This window comes from Arvicola amphibius, chromosome 2 (assembly GCF_903992535.2).
Source record: "Arvicola amphibius chromosome 2, mArvAmp1.2, whole genome shotgun sequence".
NCBI lineage: Eukaryota > Metazoa > Chordata > Mammalia > Rodentia > Cricetidae > Arvicola > Arvicola amphibius.
The window spans coordinates 149,112,371-149,131,124 of NC_052048.2; the positions used below are offsets into that span (position 1 = coordinate 149,112,371).

Sequence of the window (18,754 nt, forward strand, 5' to 3'; positions counted from 1 at the left end):
AAGAGAGGGAGAAGGCAATGGAATCCTGTAGACAAACTCTCCACAACCCCTCCCCACAGATTTTTCTAACCCCTCTCCCTTAAAAACAGTTTGGCAGAAGATACTTTTAATAACATTTTTTATTTTAAAAAAATACAGTCCCATCACCTTTGCCTTGCCCTTCCTGGGGCTATGGCAGCCAAGGGGTGGGGAAGCTAAGTGCTGTTGGCCTGCTCCTGCTCAAACAGAGCCATGGCAAGCTGGGTACGGCCTCCCAGCCCCTCCAGATTGCTGAGGCGACAGCGGTGATACAGTTCCTCACTGAGCCGGGGGCTACAGTCCCGCAGGGAGAACTTCTGCACCAGCCCTGGCTCTACGGCTCGAAAGAGGTGGAGCCCTGAGAACCGGAGGAAAACATCCATCACCTCCAGCCCCTCCAGGGCTTCCTCCTCTTCCTGGCCTGCCAGTTCACTAGCCAGCTGGCCACGGGCTGCCAGGTAGTCAGCATTGTAGAAGCAGCCCTCTGCCGATGCCTGCCGGTCAAATCTGCCCCAACGGGAGCCCCCCGAGAAGGGTCCACACCAGGGGATGGGGGATCAGGGCCAGCCCAGGTCCCCCTGGGGGGGATTCTCTGTGGTGACAGAACAGGGTTGAACTCTTGAATGAAAATGGACTGGAAAGAAGGGCCTGCCAGCCAGAGATGGCATTTCATACGGCAAGCGGTTGAGAACTTCTGACCAGGTTCGTCCACACGGTGGTAAGGAAGAAGAGTGTGTCCACCGGGTGTTTCTTGGAGATGACATCCATAAGTCGCACCTGGGAAGGGGCCTCTGCTCGCACAGCAAGCCAGGCCAACCTCGCCCCAGGGTACCGTCGTTCTAACTCAGCGGCTGCAGCCTTCACCCCAAGAAATGGGTCAGGGCCCCCGCGGCCTTCCCGGGGCCCATATACCAACAACAGGGTGAGCAATGCATGTTCTCGAGGCTCCAGAACACTGGCAGCAAAGGCCTCAAGAAAAGCCAGGGCGGCTGGAGCTTCAGCCACCAGGAGCGGCAGCACCAGCTGCACCCGGGTAGCCTCAGTGACATAGGGCATAGGCAGGATTTCCACCCTGCTCAGTGGCCGCAGCAGGCTGACTCTGCGGGCCAGTGAGCGACGGTGCCCTCGCTGAGTGACAGCTTCCAGAAGCAAGTCAAGGGTGTACTCCATGCCCCTCGCGGGGTCAAAGCGCCTGTAGCCATTGAGCAATCGCTGCTTCTGGAAGCGCAGGCGCGGCTGATAGCGCCGATTGAGCTGCTCCAGAGCAGTGTCCACCGCATCGCCTACGTCTTGCCCTGCTAGCCCCCTGCAGCGGGCATTTGGGAGCCCCGTCTGTACAGGCGAAGGTGTGCTGCTCTGTGAAGTAGTCCCAGCCCAGCACCTCGAAGCGTGAGTGTGGGAGTGAAAGGGGCTGGGCGCCCAATGGCCAGCTCAGCCCTGCCTCTCCCCTCAGGAGTTCAGCACGGTCAGGTTCCGGACTGAGCCTAGGTGGAGGGAACTGCACTCAACATTAGTGTATGGTTTTAAGATCCCACCCAACTCCAGATGCCCAGGATCTGAGGTTCCAACAGCAGCCTCCTGGCTCTAACACCTAGTCCCTTGCATGTAACAGAACTCACTCTAAAGAGCAGAAAGGATGAGCAATACCCCCACCTCCACAGCTCTGCAGGAGGACGTGTGCTCCACAGAGCAAAGTGGGTCTCCACACACAAAGCTCAACACTTTCACTCGCTGGCCACAGGACTCACATCCTCTTCACAACCAGACCTTTGCTCCTACCTATACCCCCTCTCTGGAGACCCACACTACAGAATTCCCCTCTTCTAGTTTTTGAACCCTTTTAGGACAATTCTAGAATCATGGGACTTGTGGGTTGCTGTCTAGATGAGGAAGCAGTACTGTAGAGGCATTTAGGAAAGCTCCCTGGGAGTTTACCTACACATTAGTGGCACCTGAGTCAGCCCAGGGCTTACTTTACAAGTCCCGGAGCCCAGGGTCCCTTGTCCCTTGGTTGCTTTAAATTTAGAAGTTTAGCCTCTTTTTACCCTACTAGCCCAGCCCCCAGAAGCTTGCTCCTCTCTAAGCATCCAGTCATTGCCCTCAGGCACAGCTCACTGCATCAGCTCCCACTGCCATCTCACTGCATCGCTCACTGCCATCTCACTGCATCAGCTCACTACACACTGCATCAGCTCACTGCCATCTCACCTGCAGCTCACTGCATCGGCTCACTGCCCATCTCATGCATCAAGTCACTACACACTGCATCAGCTCACTGCCCAGCTCACTGCATCGGCTCATTGCATCTCCTACATCAGCTCACCTGCAGCTCACTGCCATCAGTTCACTGCAGCACACTGCATCGGCTCACCTGCAGTTGCTCTATTTGTGTAAGCCCGCTCCAACTCCAGGGCCACTGAAGCGTTTGTGGAGGCGGGGTACATGAGGGTACCCTCGGAGACAGGGGAACGGTGAAGGGCACTCAGGAACGCAGAGAGCTCCCCTCCTTCTCAGGGTCCCTATTCTTGGCCAGTTCGAAGGAGCGATAACTGTGCCCCTAGAGGGACCAATAGACAATCAATGCTGCACACATAAGTGTTGCCCCCCAAAGTCCCTCAGCCCTCCTTAGCATTCACACCATCCCTGCTGCTGCTTTAGGATGGACAGAAATGCAGTGGCTCCCCCCCCACCTCCATTCCTACTTCCAATGCCTACATTTTTGGAAAGTGAGAAAGCAAATAGGACAACTAAGGACGTCCTCCTTCCCCCAAGAACTCCATTACTCAATGAGGATACAGTCATAGAATCCCAGTAGGTGGTATAGAAAATGGACTGCCTCTGGGAAGCTCCACCTTCTCTGGGGCAGCAAAGGGACCCTCTGGACTTTCCACTTTTAGGGGTGCCCAACTCTAGGAACATTTTCACATTGTCCTTACACTGTGATGTGCACTGAAGTGGAACTACGGTGGTGTGTGTTGTGGGGGGGGGTGAATTTCTGGCACCTTTCTGACTTTAGTGGTCCCTAAGGATACGCACATTTGATGGCCCCCAGTGCTGTAAGGAGAGCAAGGGAGGAACGGAAGGGGCAGGCTGGCGTCTGGAAGGACAAAAGGATGGTCTCAAGTTTGGGACAGCAATCATTCAGTCACTGCCAACCACCTGAGGGAACTGGGATTTGCCTTGAAGGGTCTGTCACCTGGTGCTGTGAGACACAGCCGATGCCCAGAGTGTCGATGAGGCAGCGGCCAAGCCATTCATCAGAGCCCGAGTCACTGAGAATGTCCCCTCGGCAGCCATCTAGATGTTGGCCGCAAGCGCAATAGGAGACTCCGGTGAACAGGCAAGTAGCCAAAGCCCCCATGGCAGTACCGGGCCTGCTCGCCTGCACCAATGAATTCCTCTGCACGGCCCAAGTACAAGTCCTGGTTGATGCTAAGGTGGCCAGCAAGAGCTGCCAATCGGGGGGCCTGCACATAAGTGTCATCCTGCATGATGAAAAACCAGTCATAGTCAGCCCCAAAGTGTGTGTGAAGGTAGCGCAGGGTCTCTGACATGAGCCAGGCAGGCCGCTCATCTCCATGAGACACCACCTGCATCCCTGCAGGAGCCCGGGCCCCTCGCTGCCCTGTGAAGTAGAGTAATCGAGGGAAGTGATGTGCCACTGTACGGTTAACAGCGACAGCCAGGGTGGACAGTGTGGCGCGAGAAGTCAGGACAGCTACCAGCAAGCGCTCACGAGAGCCCAGCTCTGTCTGAATATACCGAGTCCTGTGGAGAGATCAGAAGATAAGGGGTCAACTCCTAAGTCACTAAGGGAGCACTTACCAGCTGGCCCAGCACATACATCCCTAGGAATGAAAGAGCTGGGATTAGGAAAGGGGAGAGTACCCCTTCTTCATCATTACTAACTAGCTATCTGTGTGAGTGCCCACTGTGTAGGAGATGCTACACTAGGGGTAGGTGAGGGCAGTGTCTGCTCAGGTCTATTCAGTGGGTTGGTGCAGATACAATTCTGTTCAAGAACAGTGGACACTAAGACTCTCAGACTTGGGGAGGAGAAAATAGCAGCAAACCAACACAGGAAACAAGTGCTTCTAGGAAAGTAGCACTGAGTAGCAATGCAAAGCCATCAGCAAGCCTGGAGAAGGACTGTGCACATATCACCTCACCTGAGCACCTTCTTGTAGGGCTTGTTAGGATCCCTGAAGTAGGGGACAATCCTGGGTTTGAAGTCTTCATCACTTTGGTCCAGTCCAGTTTTTGAGTCTGGATTCTGTGGCCCTCCTGGCTTCCCCACAGCCTCTACACAGGGATCTTCTCCCTCACCCTGGATCCAGGAAACCCGCAGAAGGCCTCAGGCTGCCATCCCAGAGACAGCCCCAGGATGAGGGGGAGTGCTGGTCGCAGGCAGAGCCACCAGCGAGGCTCAGTCTCATGGTGGCAGGCCCCGTCATAGAGTGCCCCAAGGCACAGTCTCAAGGCACAGTAGGGTGATGGGCACCAGACCAGTAGTAGCCCCACAGTTTTTAACCAGGGAACCCTGAGGTCAATGAGGGTCAGCAATAGAGAAAGGAACAAAAGTGTGCTGGCTTCCAGGCCCAGCATCCCACAAAGACTTCCAACTCCCCTATGCCTTGGTCTTCAGTGGCCATGGTACTGGATCTACCCCTCAACAAAATACTAAAGTCTATGTGAACAATGACACTCACCTACCAGGACTGCAGCCTTGTAGTCCAGCAGAAGAAAGAGGAAAGAAAGTGTAACACTGCCAAACCTAACCCAGAAGGGGTTACATTCATCTGGAGCATGGCCTGATCTCAAAATCAGCAGCACCTGATAAGCAGGGGTTAGGGAAAAGTGCATGCAGCATCCAAACAACAGTCCAACCAAAGGGCCCCACCTCAGCCACCCTGTTCCGTCCTGTAGGGATCATGGCCCACCATGTCTGTTCAGGTGCAAGAAGGGACTCCTGACCTACTGCTGCAGGCTAGCACTAGAGAAGGGGTCAAGTCTTCTTCCACCCCGCTCCCGAGTGTCACAGAAACCCACAGGTTCTAGTAACTCCCTCCTTGTCACAGAAGACCACTAGCCATCACCCATCTGCCCACCCAAATGAGGTGGACAGCCACAGTGACTCAGCACAGCTGGCCTCTCAGAGGAGCGCAATGGCTGACGGAGCCATTTTGCAGACCATCCCACTCAGCTGTCCACCTTCCTAAGAGCAGCAAGAGACAAATTATAGGCACTCTTGATGTAGTTAGAGGTTACCAAATAAAGCAACCCGGGAGACAGCAGCAGTTAAGAGAACGCTGGGGTCTGGGAAGGCCAGCAGAGGCTCACTACCTTCCAACAGGACGTCCGCCTGCTCCAGCCAGTGCCACTACTAGGTTCCCTGGCAACCACAGCCCCGTGCCAGCCCTCACAAAAGAAGCCCTCCTCTTCTTTTGGGGAAGAAGCCCCAAAGCGAATCCTAGCCGGTCGTCTGAAGACAGAAACGAATCGCCTACGTCTCCCTACTGCAGAGGAGGCCCGGCGTCCAGCTGGTTTGCTTCGCGAGCCTCGGGCGGCGGTAAAGCAGGATCAAGCGGGTGCTCAGTCCGATCAGGCCGACAGGGACACCCGACCCCCACGGAAGGCCAGGGCGGAGATTGGGGGCCGCCTCGTGGGTGACGAGACCAAGAGCCCACCCCGTTGCGGGCCGAAGAGCTCAGCTCAGCAGCCACTGCCACTCACAGCCTAGCCTTTCCAGGGCTTCCTCTTCCGCTGCCTGTCAGTCCCCCGTCTCTATGGTGACCACATCGGCCCCCCGCTCCCCCGCCTCGCGCTCTCTATGGTTACGGGCTTACAACCACTGGATTCCAAGGTTGTGGTTCCCTAAAACCCAGGCCAGTGAACCACGACTGGACCAGAGATGATCCCTCACTTCAGCTCAACCCTGTTAGCCTAAAGAAAAATGCCTTGGGCTAGCCTAAAACTCTCTGTAGCTCTAAGGTAGTGAGAATTGCTGTAGGCAGGCCGTAGACACTAACACAATGCTGTAAGTCTCAAAGCTGGCAAGTTAAGGAATTAAAAATCAGTCAAATAAACTCACCATTTGAAGGTGTTTGCCACCAAGACCTAGAGTTCCATGCCTGGTGAAAGGAGAGAACTGAATCTATCAAGTTTGTCCTCTGACATCCACACGAGTTTGCCCTCTCGTGTACATGTACCACACCACACACACACACACACACCACACACACAGAAGAATTAAAATTAGATTGGGATGTGGACGTGCTGAGATCCAAGTTTCAGCAAGATTATTCAGACATAAAGCAGAGTTTCTCAAGCAAAGGAGGGAGCACAGGAAGGCGCTAACAGGGAGGAGATTGACTAGGCCAGGACCCAGGACAGCAAGAGCCAACTGCAGAAACAGCCCAACGTGAGCTGGAAGGAAAAGATGGCAGTGGGCTCCCAAGAAGAACAGTGCCACACCTAGAAGGCAACTTAGAAATATACAGGGACAATTTTGCTGCCAAATGATACCGGAGTATTGTGGCATGTGTGATGTTTTGTACACCATAAAAAGGTGCCTCATATGAAAGCTTGTCCTGGGCCAGGTGGGTGGTGGCGCACACTTTCAATCCCAGCACTTGGGAGGCAGAGGCAGGCAGATCTTTGAGTTCGAGGCCAAGCTGGTCTACAAAGTGAGTTCCAGGACAGCCAGGGCTACACCGAGAAACTTTGTCCCTGAATCCCCCCACCCTGCAACACACACACACAAAGAGAACCAATTCTTGCAGAATTTGTAGTATACAGTGTTCTTTCCTGCATATCAGAAGAGGACACCAGATCTCATTATAGTGGTTGAGAGCATACCATGTGGTTACTGGGACTTGAATCAGGACCTCTGGAAGAGTAGTCAGTGCTCTTAACCTCTGAGCCATTACTCTAGCCCTGCATGTGCTAAATTCTTTAAAATTTATTTTTATTTTATGTGCAAGGTTGTTGTTGGGTTTTTGTTTTTTCTGCATGTGTCTGTACCATGTGTCCAGGAATGGAGGAGACCAGACGAGGACATCACATCATTTAGAACTGGAGTTATAGATGCTGCATACAGCCAAGTGGGTGCTGGGAGCAGAAACCTGGGTCCTCTGGAAGAGCAGCAAGTCCTCTGAATCACAGAACCATCTCTCCAGTTCTGTGCTAAATTCTTAAGAAACAACTCACATGGATGGAAGGTTGTCAGGCTTGAGATATACTAAGTTATCATTCTGGGAGCTTTATTACGTATAGGAGAATGCATGTCAGTGTTCAGAACTTCATTTCTGTTGTCATGTTCACAATATTCTCTCTCCATTTTTGAGCATAGTGAAATATCTTATTACACAATGTTTCCTTTTTAACTTCTTTTTCTTTTATGGTCAAGAAAACTATAATTTTATAGTTTTATTTTGACACCAAAAATAACATGAACTTGAACTCATAGAGTATTGACCTTGCCCCTGCCTCTTCAGTGCTAGGACCCGCAATCATGAACCTGGTTATTGCCACAATCATTAAAAGGAACAGTGGAATTAACTTTAATGTTTTGGTTGTGTTAGATATATCTTAGGGTTTTTTATTGCTGTGAAGAGGCACCATGACCACAGCCATTCTTATATTTTAGAGGTTCAGCCCATTATCATTGTGGTGGGGAGCATGGCAGTGTGTAGGTAGAGGTGGTGCTGGAGCTGAGAGTGCTGCATCCTGCAGGTAACAGAAGTCAACTGAGATACTGGGTAGTATCCTGAGCATAGGAAACCTCAAAGCCCACCCTCACAGTGACACACTTCCTCCAACAAGGCCATACCCACTCCAACAAAGCCACACCTCCTAATAGTGCCACTCCCTATGAGATTATGGGGGCCAACCACATTCAAACTATTACAAGATATAACTAAAATGTCAGTTCAACATGTAATCAATATGAAAGTATATTGAAGTGATAGTTACATTTTTCCATATGCAAACTTTAAAATCCTACCAATGTTTTGTTTCCTTGAGACAAGGTCTTGCTATGTAGAGCAGGCTGGTTTTGAAATCACAGCCATCTTCCTCCCTGAGTCTCATAAGTGCTGGGATCACTAGTTTGTATCACCACAGTAAGCTCAATTTATAAGCTATCTTAATTCTGATTAGCTGTATTTCAGGGCCCTTGTGTAACCAGAAACTGCTAATTTGTTTTTCAGCTGACCAGACCTAAATATTCACACAGAAACTATATTAATTACAACACTGTTTGGCCGATTGTGTCTCAGGCACATTTCTAGCTAGCTCTAACACTTATATCCATTTTTAGCCATCTATGCATCACCACAAGGTTGTGGCCTACCTGTAGGTTTCCTTCTCCTTCGGCAGCTACATGGCATCTCTTTGATTCAGCTCTCTCTCTCTCTCTCTCTCTCTCTCTCTCTCTCTCTCTCTCTCTCTCTCTCTCTCCCTCCCTCCCTCCCTTCTGATTTACCACCTGGTTTTACTCTGCTAAGCCACTGGCCCAAACAGCTTTATTCATCAACCAATAAAAGCAACACATATACAGAAGGACATCCCATATCATACCTGGCACCTCCTATATTAGTTACGTTTCCTGTTCCTGGGCCTGGAGAGATGGTTCAGCAGTTAAAGGCTAGGCTCACAACTTTTCCTGTTGCTGTGTTAAAATACTAAGAGCAAAAGCGACATGGGTAGAAAAGTTTTACTTTGGTTCATTGTTCCAGGGTACAGTCCACTATGGTAGCTGGGGCTTCAGGCAGCTCTCACATTGCATGTGCAGTCAGGAAGCAGAGGGAGTTGAATCCAGGTATTCACCCAGTCTTCGCCTTCTCTTGCAGTTCAGGACCCAAGCTCAGGGAACACTGCCACCTACTTCCCACATCAGTAAGCCTACCCAAAACAATCCGTCACAGTATGTCTGTCTTGTAAGTTATTCTAGATTCTATCAAGTTGATAATACTAATATATTGGGCACTATAGTTCCAGACCCTTCTTAGTTACTAACTTCTTAGGTAATACTTGATGAGACAGTTCCTTCCTCAGGTCTCGGTTTCTTCATATTTTTCTATTAGCTTTTTTATATTTTTAGACTCACTATGTGGCCCATGCTGGCCTTGAATATTCTACTTTGCTTTCTGTTGCTGTGATAAAACACTATGACCAAAAGCAACTTGGGAGAGGAAAGAGTTTATTTGGATTATAGGTCAAAGTCTATCATTAGAGGAAGCCAAGGCAGGAATCTGCAGGCAGGAGCTGATGCAGGGGTCATGGAGGAAGACTGCTTACTGGCTTGCTCCAGTGGCTTGCTCAGCTTGCTTTATTATACAACTTAGGATCACCTGCCTAGGGATGGTCCTGCCCACAGTGGGCTGGGAGCTCCTAAATCAATCACTAATCAAGAAAATGCCCCACAGACTTGCCTACGGGCCAATATGATAGAGGCATTTTCTTGCTTGAGGCTTCATCTTTCCAGATGACCCCAGCTTGTGTCAGGTTGACAAAAAACTAACCAGGCAGGACAAATGTGAACCAATGATCAGTTCTTGCTGCACTGAGGTTTTCTGTGACTCTTTCATATTCAGCCTTCATTTCTTCTCCTCTCATCCCCAGCACTTTTCCATGCACAGGATTTTAACTCTGGGTGGGAATACCAAAATATCCAAGTAGTTAGACAGTTTTCTAAGATACTAACTGCGCTGAAGAAGACTCTGCTTAGCAACTGTTTACTCATAGGATATCACAACTGTGATTAGCTATACTGACAGTACCTGATGGTAGAAAACCACAAGATTCTGGCCTTAGATTCTTGTACTGGCTCTAAGTAGCCATGGGTTTTTTGGTTTTGTTTGTTTTTGTCTATGATTAGTTTTTCTTTCTCTTTCGTCTTTTTTTCTTTCTTTCTTTATTATTTATTTATTTTTGGTTTTTTTTTTTTAGATTCATTTATTTATTATGTACACAGTGTTCAGCCTCCATGTATGCCTGCAGGCCAGAAGAGGGCACCAGATCTCATTACAGATGGTTGTGAGCCACCTTGTGGTTGCTGGGAATTGAACTCAGGACCTCCGGAAGAGCAGTCAGTGCTCTGAGCCATCTCTCCAGCCCTATTTTTGGTTTTTTGAGACAGCCCTGGATGTACTGGAACTACCTCTTGTAGACCAGCCTTGCCTCGAACTCACAAAGATCGGCCTACCTGTGCCTCGTGAGTGCTGGGATCAAAGTCCTGCACCACCACAACCTTGCTCTTTTTTTCCCTTCCCCTCCCCCCACCAGACAGGGCTTCTCTGTGTAGCTTTTGTAGAATGTCCTGGAAATTGCTCCGTAGACGAGGGTGGCCTTAAACGCAGAGATCCTCCTGCCTCTGCCTCCCGAGTGCTATGTTTTTTATATTTAAATATGTTTTTTATTGATATTTATTGAGCTCTACATTTTTCTCTGCTTCCCTCCCTGCCTCTCCTCTCCCCACTTCAACCCTCCCTCAAGGTCCCCATGCTCCCATTTTACTCAGGAGATCTTGTTTTTTTTCTACTTTCTCCCATGTAGATTAGATCTATGTAAATTTCTCTTAGTGTCCTCATTGTTGTCTAAATTCTCTGGGATTGTGGTTTGTAGGCTGGCTTTCTTTGCTTTATGTTTAAAAAACCACCTATGAGTGAGTACATGTGATGATTGTCTTTCTGTGTCTGGGTTATCTCACTCAAAATAATGTTTTCTAGTTCCATTTTCCTGCAAAATTCAAGCTGTCGTTAATTTTTCCTGCTGTGTAATTTACTCCATTGTGTAAATGTACCACATTTTCCTCATCCATTCCATTCTTCAGTCAAGGGACATTTGGGTTGTTTCCAGATTCTTGCTATGATAAACAAAGCTGCTATGAATATAGTTGAGGACATGTCCTTATGGCACGGTTGAGCATTCTTTGGACATATACCCAAAAGTGGTATTACTGGATCTTGAGGAAGGTTGTTTCTAACTTTCTGAAAAATTGCCACACTGACATCCAAAGGGGTTGTACCAGCTTGCACTCCCACCAGCAATGCAGAAGTGTTCCCTTTTCCCCACAACCTCTCCAGCATAAGTTGTCATCAGTGTTTTTGATCTTGGCCATTCTTACAGGTGTAAGATGGAGTCTCAGAGTTGTTTTGATTTGCATTTCTCTGATGACTAAGGATGTTGAACATTTCCTTAAGTGTCTTACAGCATTTTAGATTTCTCTGTTGAGAATTCTGTTTAGGTCTGTACTCCAATTTTTTTTGGATTATGTGTTCTTTTGGTGTCCAATTTCTTGAGTTCTTTGTATATTTTGGAGCTCAGACTTCTGTCTGATGTGGGGTTAGTGAAGATCTTTTCCCATTGTGTAGGCTGTCATTTTGTCTTGTTGACCATGTCCTTTGCTTTACAGAAGCTTTTCAGTTTTAGGAGGTTCTATTTATTGTTTCTCTTAGTGTCTGTGCTGCTGGGGTTATATTTAGGAAGTGGTTCCCTGTGCCAATGCGTTCAAATGTACTTCCCACTTTCTCTTCTATAAGGTTCAGTGTGGCTGGCTTGATCTATTTGGACTTGAGTTTTGTGCATGGTGATAGATATGGGTCTATTTTCATTTTTTCTACATGTTGATATCCAGTTATGCCAGCACCACTTGTTAAATATGCTTTCTTTTTTTCCATTTGATATTTTTTGCTTCTTTGTCAAAAATCAGGTGTTTGAAAGTGTGTGGATTGATATCCGGGTCTTCTATTCGGTTCCATTGGTCCTCCTGTCTGTTCTTATGCCAATACCAGGCTGTTTTCAGTACTGTAGCTCCATAGTAGAGTTTGAAGTCAGGGATTGTGATGCCTCCAGAAGTTCTTGTATTGTACAGGATTGTTTTGGCTATCCTGGATTTTTTTCTTTTCCATATGAAGTTGAGTATTGTTCTTTCGAGGTCTTTGAAGAATTTTGCTGGGATTTTGATGGGCATTGCATTGAATCTGTCCGAGTGCTATGGTTAAAGGCATGCACCACTACTGGCTTGTTTTATTTTTATTTTTTTAAAGATTTATTTATTTATAAGTAAGTATCCTGGTTGTAGGCCATAAGAGGGCACCAGATCTCATTATGGGTGGTTGTGAGCAACCATGTGGTTGCTTGGAATTGAACTCAGGACCTCTGGAAGAGCAGTCAGTGCTCTTAACTGCTGAGCCACCTCTCCAGCCCTGTTTTATTTTTTTCTAACAAGCACTGTGCCTAGAATGTGTAGAATGGTAACAGTGATAACAACATCCACCTCAGAATTTTCTGGGGGAATTAAATATGATAATAGAAATAGCATAATGAATTACTAGTCTCAAAAAATCAATATTATTCTCTTGTAACCTCTTACCTGCTTGTGAGCACTATGTTAAGTAAGGCTGAGAGAGGAGATATGTTGTAGACAATGCTCCCAGGAGGCTTAGGTTCCTGTGAGGGGTTGTGTATGTGTGTATGGTACATGTATTTGTGTCTATGCAGATGTGTGTGCATATGTGTCTGTGCATGTGAAGGCCTGAGGTGGACATAGGGTGTCTTCCTCAGTCACTCTACACTTTACTTTTGGAGACAGGGTCTTTTTACTGACTCAGGTAGACTGGCTGGCCAAGCACCCAGAGATCTGTCCTCACTTCCCCAGTGCTGGGCTCACCGGTGAGTACCACTGTTCCCAGTGCATTAAACACAGGGCCCTGTGCTGATGTGGCAGACACCTTACTGAGTGAGACATCTTCCCTGATTCCTGGGTGAATGATTTTGACCCACAGCCATAAGTAGCTCCTTTGCTTCATACAGAGAATTTTTTTTAAAGTCACTTACCTTTTTCTCATACTAGATGCTCTGCATTTATTAACAACATTAAATAAATAGCAAAGCACATCATCCTTAAACAAGTATTCCACAAGCCACAGGACAGTACGACATAGCCCTAACGGAACTTAACTGGCTAATAGAAACCTAGGAATTTGGCTAATCTTTCTAATCGACTTGAGGTAAATACTCTACCACTGCCATTCTCATTTCAGAGGAAAGGTATAGCGTTGCCCAAGGTCAAGCTCTGAATGGGAAGGCTGGGTTTGAACAAAAGTCGTATATTAGGAGTCACGTGCCTAACAATGCTGTGCAAGTGAGGCCCTGCCTCCTGCGTATGACAGTGGTTGGCGGAAGCTACTACTTCTAAGGCACTTAGCACCTGGATGTCATGGTCTGCTTATTTTTCAAAGGTTCTTTCTTCATAGCTCAGACAGGGAATAGTGGCAAGAACTAACAGGTGAGGTCACAGCACAGTAAGACGCATCTGCCCAGCAAAGGGAATCAATACTAGAGTAAAGGGAGAGCCAGCAAAATGTAAGAGCACTTTTGCCAGCTACTTGTCTGACACACAGATGGAATATATAAAGAATTGAAATAATTAAACATTAAAGAAACAAACAGTCTTATCAACAAATGGGCAAGTGAACAGAATGGACAGCTCTAAAAAGAAGTAGAAATGCCCAATAAATACATGAAAAAAATGTTCAACTTCTTTAGCCATCAGGGAATGCAAACCAAACCACACTGAGATTTTGTCTCACCCTAGAGTAATAACTACCATCAGGAAAACAAAAATAGTCTATAGAGTGACTTCCAGGACAGCTACAGCTACACAGAGAGACCTTGTCTCAAAAAAGCAAACAAAGAAGAAGAGGAAGAGGAAGAGGAGGAGGAAAAAGAAGAAGAGGAAGAAGAAGAGGAAGAGGAAGAAGGAGGAGGAATGAAAACAAAAATAATGCTGGGTGGTGGTGCACACCTTTAATTCCAGCACTCACGAGGAAGAGGCAGGCAGGTGGATCGCTGTGAGTTCAAGGCCAGTCTGGTCTACAAACAAGTTCCAGGTCAGCCAGGACTATGCAAAAAAGCCATGTCCTGAAAAATCCAAACAAGAGAGAGAAAGAAATAATGCAGTCAAAGAAGGGGTGAGACACGGAACAACACCTTTGTACACTACATAGTGTTGGTAGGAATGTAATTAGCCTAGCCACTGGGAAATCAGCATGGAAGTTCCTCAAAGATCTGAAAACAGAACTACCACATGATCTTAGCAGATCACTCCTGGGCATAGATCTAAATGACTCAAAGTCCCCGCGCAATAGCTGCATACCTAGGTTACAGAATTATCCACAGTAGCCAATCTATGGAATCTGTCTTACCAGTGGCCAAATACATAAACAAAATGGAATCTATTCCCACAATGGAGAATTTATTACTCAGCCTTAAAGAAAATGGGTGGAGCCGGGCAGTGGTGGTGCAAGCCTTTAATTCCAGCACTTGGGAGGCAGAGGCAGGCAGATCTCTGTGAGTTTGAGGCCAGTCTTGTCTACAAGAGCGAATTCCAGGACAAGCTTCAAAACTATAATGAAACCCTGTCTCAAAAGAAAGAAAGAGAGAGAGAGAGAGAGAGAGAGAGATGAGAGAGAGAGAAGAGACAGGAGACAGAAGAAGAAAGAAAGAAAGAAGAAAGAAGAAAGAAAGAAAGAAAGAAAGAAAGAAAGAAAGAAAGAAAGAAAGAAAGAAAGGAAAGAAAGAAAGAAAGAGAAAATGGATGGAACTGGAGAAAATGTTAATCAAAAATTAGTTAGACTTAGACAGATGTTGAATGTTTTCTTATGTATTAAAATCTAAATTTAAAAACAGAGTTGGGCGGAGACTGGAGAAATGGCTCAGAGGTTAAGAGCACTGGCTGCTCTTCCAGAGGTCCTGAGTTCAATTCCCAGCAACCACATGGTGGCTCACAACCATCCATAATGAGATCTGGTGCCCTATTCTGGTATGAAGGCAGACATGCATGCAGAATACTGTATACATAATAAATAAACATTAAAAATAAACTAATGTAAATCTTAAAAGAGAGAGATGGCTAGAGATAACTCAGTTAATAGAGGGATTGTGTAGTAAGCACGGAACCCCGGGTTTAATCCCCTTTACATATAAATGTGGGCATGGTAGCACTTGCCCATATCCCTAGCACTTAGGAGGTACAGGAGAATCACAAGTTCGAGGTCATCCTGAGCTACACAGAGAATTTAAGGTTTAGGCTAAATGAGACCCTGAAAAACATCTCGGTAACACAGGCTCATAATTTTAGTCATCTCATCTACTATGGAGGTTGAGGTACAAGAATCTTCACCAATTGCATGCTCTGGGATTGAAGCTCAGTGGTAGACATATGTGAAACAAGCACAGGCCCTCAGTTCAATCCTTAGCATGACACAAAACATACAAATGAACAAAGAGCATGAAGGTAGAAGGAGGCAAGAGTTAGGACTAGGAAAAATAATGAAGATGAATGATGGCATATGCTATATACATATGTAAAAAGTGACAATACAACTCTCTTTGGACAGTTGATATAGGCTTTGAGTATGGCTTGAGTAAGGCTCCTTAAGGGCTTCCTCAGGAGTCAAGGGATAACTTCTACGTACTGAAGCTCCATGTGAGTTTACTTAGTAATGAGACAGACTAGCATGGAGAACGGCTCAGCAACCTCTGGCTCCACTTAGTTTGGACCATTCATTCTTTTCACAATTTACTTGGCAACCTGGGACCCCCACCTGCCTATGCTATGCACACAGTCCTCTCTCCCAACAGTGCACAGCATCCTGCTGGAAATCTGGAAACCCCATCTGTATCAGCCTGTAGGTATACCAACTTTAAACAATGGAAACAAGTTACTTCCTTTAGGGACCCCTAGATAATGCCCTATTTCTACTCAGACATGTGCTGTAACTCATCCTAAAAACAAGAGGGATGGAACAATCTGACCTAAACTGGTTTGGGGTGCATGTGCAATACAAGAAACTGTGTCCTTTGAAGTTTTAGGGAGAATCCTCTATTATCAATTTATGCCTACATTCAATTGGGATGGCACATGATTAAAATCAGATGCATGGGTCTGGAGAGATGGCTCAACATTTAAAAGCACTTGCTGAACAAGCATGGGCACCCAAGTTCAAAGCTCCAGAACACATACAAAAAGGCAGGCATGGTTGAATAGGTCTGTAACCCCAGTGCTATGGAGGGTGGTGATGTGGGGTAGTTGTACACTGTGTGAAGGTGTATTGCTGTGACTGGTGTAATAAAAAGCTGAACAGCCAATAGCTAGGCAGGAGGTGTAGGTGGGACTCCTGGCCAGAGAGAGGAAGTAGGAGGAAGAGCTGAGCATCCAAGAGGAGACACAGAAGAAGCAGGATGGGCAGTATGTCACAGAATGTAGATTAACAGAAATGGGTTAATTTAAGTTATAGGAGCTAGTTAAAAACAAGGCTAAGCTAAGACCAAGCTTTCATAATTAGTAAGTCACCGTGTCATTATTTGTGGGTTGGCAGCCCAAAGAAAAATCTGACCACAGGGTAGTGTGGAGATAGGGGATTCATAGGGCTTGTTGGCTGCACCCTCCCTCTAGGCTCAGTGACTGTCTCAAGGGAATAAGGCAGAGAGTGATAGTGTAGGACACCTGACATCTGGCCTCCATACACACATGTGAGCATATACCACACACACAAATAAGACATTTTAAGTGGCTAGTAAGATAGCTTAGCTGCTAAAAAGATCTCTTGCCACCAAAGCTTGATGATTTGAGTTTGATCTTGGGAATCCACAGTGAAAGGAGAGAATCAATTCAGAAGGTTGTCTTCTGACATCAGTGTGCATGTGGTATACACACAATAATAAACAAATAAAAATGTAAAGATCAGGTGCTGGAGAGATGGTTCAGAGGTTAAGAGCACTGACTGCTCTTCCAGAGGTCCTGAGTTCAATTCCCAGCACCCACATGGTGGTTCACAGCCATCTATAATGAGATCTGGTGCCCTCTTCTGGCATGTAAGCATACATGGAAGGAATGTTGTATACATAATAAATAAATCTTTAAAAAAATGTAAACATGCATCATGGGAAAGGTCATGAGTCATGAGCAAAAGCTTATGTAACTCAAACCTGTCTGTCAAAACAGAGAACCACTCATATTACACCTGTCAGTAAGTAGCCCCTTTCCCTTAGACTGCATAAAAGCAAGCCCCAAACATTAATCAGGGCCCTCGAGTGCATCCTCCCTCGTGTGCCCTGTGCTCAAGAGTGACACTATGGACATTCCTGAGCTGTACTATTTCTTGGCCTTTGAATAAAGTTTTCTTGCAACTTCGAAAGCTACATATGCTTATTTCAATTGTGTAAGATGTCATTAGCACTACTCAGCTGGTAAAGGTTATACAGGGAACGTGTTCAGTGGTGTTTAAGCGACATATCTGAACTATAAATACTAGCAGACCATCAAGGAGGAAAACTGTTTCTATGATGCGGGAGAGGTGGGACCAGCTCTCTGAACCCTATTGTTATAGAGATCTTACTCTGACCTCCCTTTCCCAGTCACTGTCCTCTCTGCTTAGTCAGTTCCAATGAGGCACAGAAGGTAGTGACAACAGAGTAAGATGAGGCCATCCTCAAAGGCAGAAGTGGACAAGTAAAGGAAAAACATTTCTCAACGGTTAGGCGGGTTAGTTTCAGGAACAGCTTCCAGAGCAGCATTTTCCTGTCCAGCTGACTGGCAAGCCCATTTGATTTGGATCTGCTCTGTGTGTGTGTGTGTGTGTGTGTGTGTGTGTGTGTGTGTGTGTGTGTGTGTGTGTGTGTGTGTGTGTGCGCGCGCGCGCGCGCGCGCGCGCGCGCGCCTTCTTGCCACCATATTCACATGTGTGCAGATGCCTGCAGAGGCCAGCAGAGGGCACCAGATCTCCGAGGACTATTTTCACAGGCAAGTCACCTGGTGTGGGTTCTAGGAATCAAAACGCGCACTTCTGCAAAATGCTCTTAACATCTCTCCAGTCTTTGGATGAACTTTTGTTTATTTGTTTGTTTGTTTGTGGAGACAGGGTTTCTCTGTGTAGCTTTGGAGCCTGTCCTGGAACTCACTCTGTACACCAGGCTGACCCGGAACTCACAGAGCTCCGCCTGAGGTCTAGTCTTTAAAACATAAACAATGTAACAGCAGATTAAAAAGAATTAAAGGGGGGGAGTCTATACAAAATAGCCTTTACCAGGAAAAGCAGGCTTCCCTTAGTGGGTCTCAACAAAGCTTCACCTTCACCTTCTCCCTTTTCTAATCTTTGCAATCCTTTGAAATCTTGGGTGATGCGTTCTTTCTCAAAATTAGTGTGCTATCAAAGACACAGGAAGCAGGGTCTGACGCTGCTTATGATGTCCATCCTCGTTGACCTTCAAGCCTAATTTCTATTTAGCTTGGGGAAATGGTAACTGTACAGAGAGAGGCTCACTTTCTGAGAGTGCACTCAAGGGAAGTAACGGTTTCTTTTGTTTCCTTTAGTGTCAAAGAGCCTGGAGAGGTAACAAGGGTCAAAAAGAAAAAATAGTTACATTGTTTTTGAGGCCACAGACCTAGACTTTACAATGTACCTAACACTGAGTCTGTTAGAATTTTAGACAGTGAATGTTTCATTTCAAAGGAAATGGAACAGGACAAGTCACAGCTAACTGTCCATTAACCTAAATTCGGCACCGTGGAATTTCTGCTTTAGACTGTTTCCACAACACTTACATGACTCTGATGGAATTCAGTAACTCGGCTAAGATACCAAACAAGGTTCAGAATAACGTCTACCACTTTCTAAAAGTTTGATTAACGATGGACGTGGCTCTTCAATTTCGGTTCCATGAAACTAGG

The 18,754-nt window shown here is 46.7% G+C and overlaps 1 protein-coding gene across 1 annotated transcript; it reads right to left on the reverse strand.

The window, feature by feature from the left end:
- Positions 1–89: 89 nt before the first annotated feature.
- Positions 90–5,433, reverse strand: Chpf2 (chondroitin polymerizing factor 2). Its single transcript, XM_038319163.1, is given in 12 exon segments — positions 90–532; positions 535–640; positions 642–662; positions 664–1,308; positions 1,310–1,468; positions 1,471–1,502; positions 2,375–2,513; positions 2,516–2,575; positions 3,215–3,322; positions 3,324–3,786; positions 4,188–4,381; positions 4,384–5,433. Coding segments are annotated over 12 exon segments (2,505 nt in total). The 5' UTR covers positions 4,624–5,433; the 3' UTR covers positions 90–194.
- Between the last annotated feature and the right edge of the window lie 13,321 nt (positions 5,434–18,754).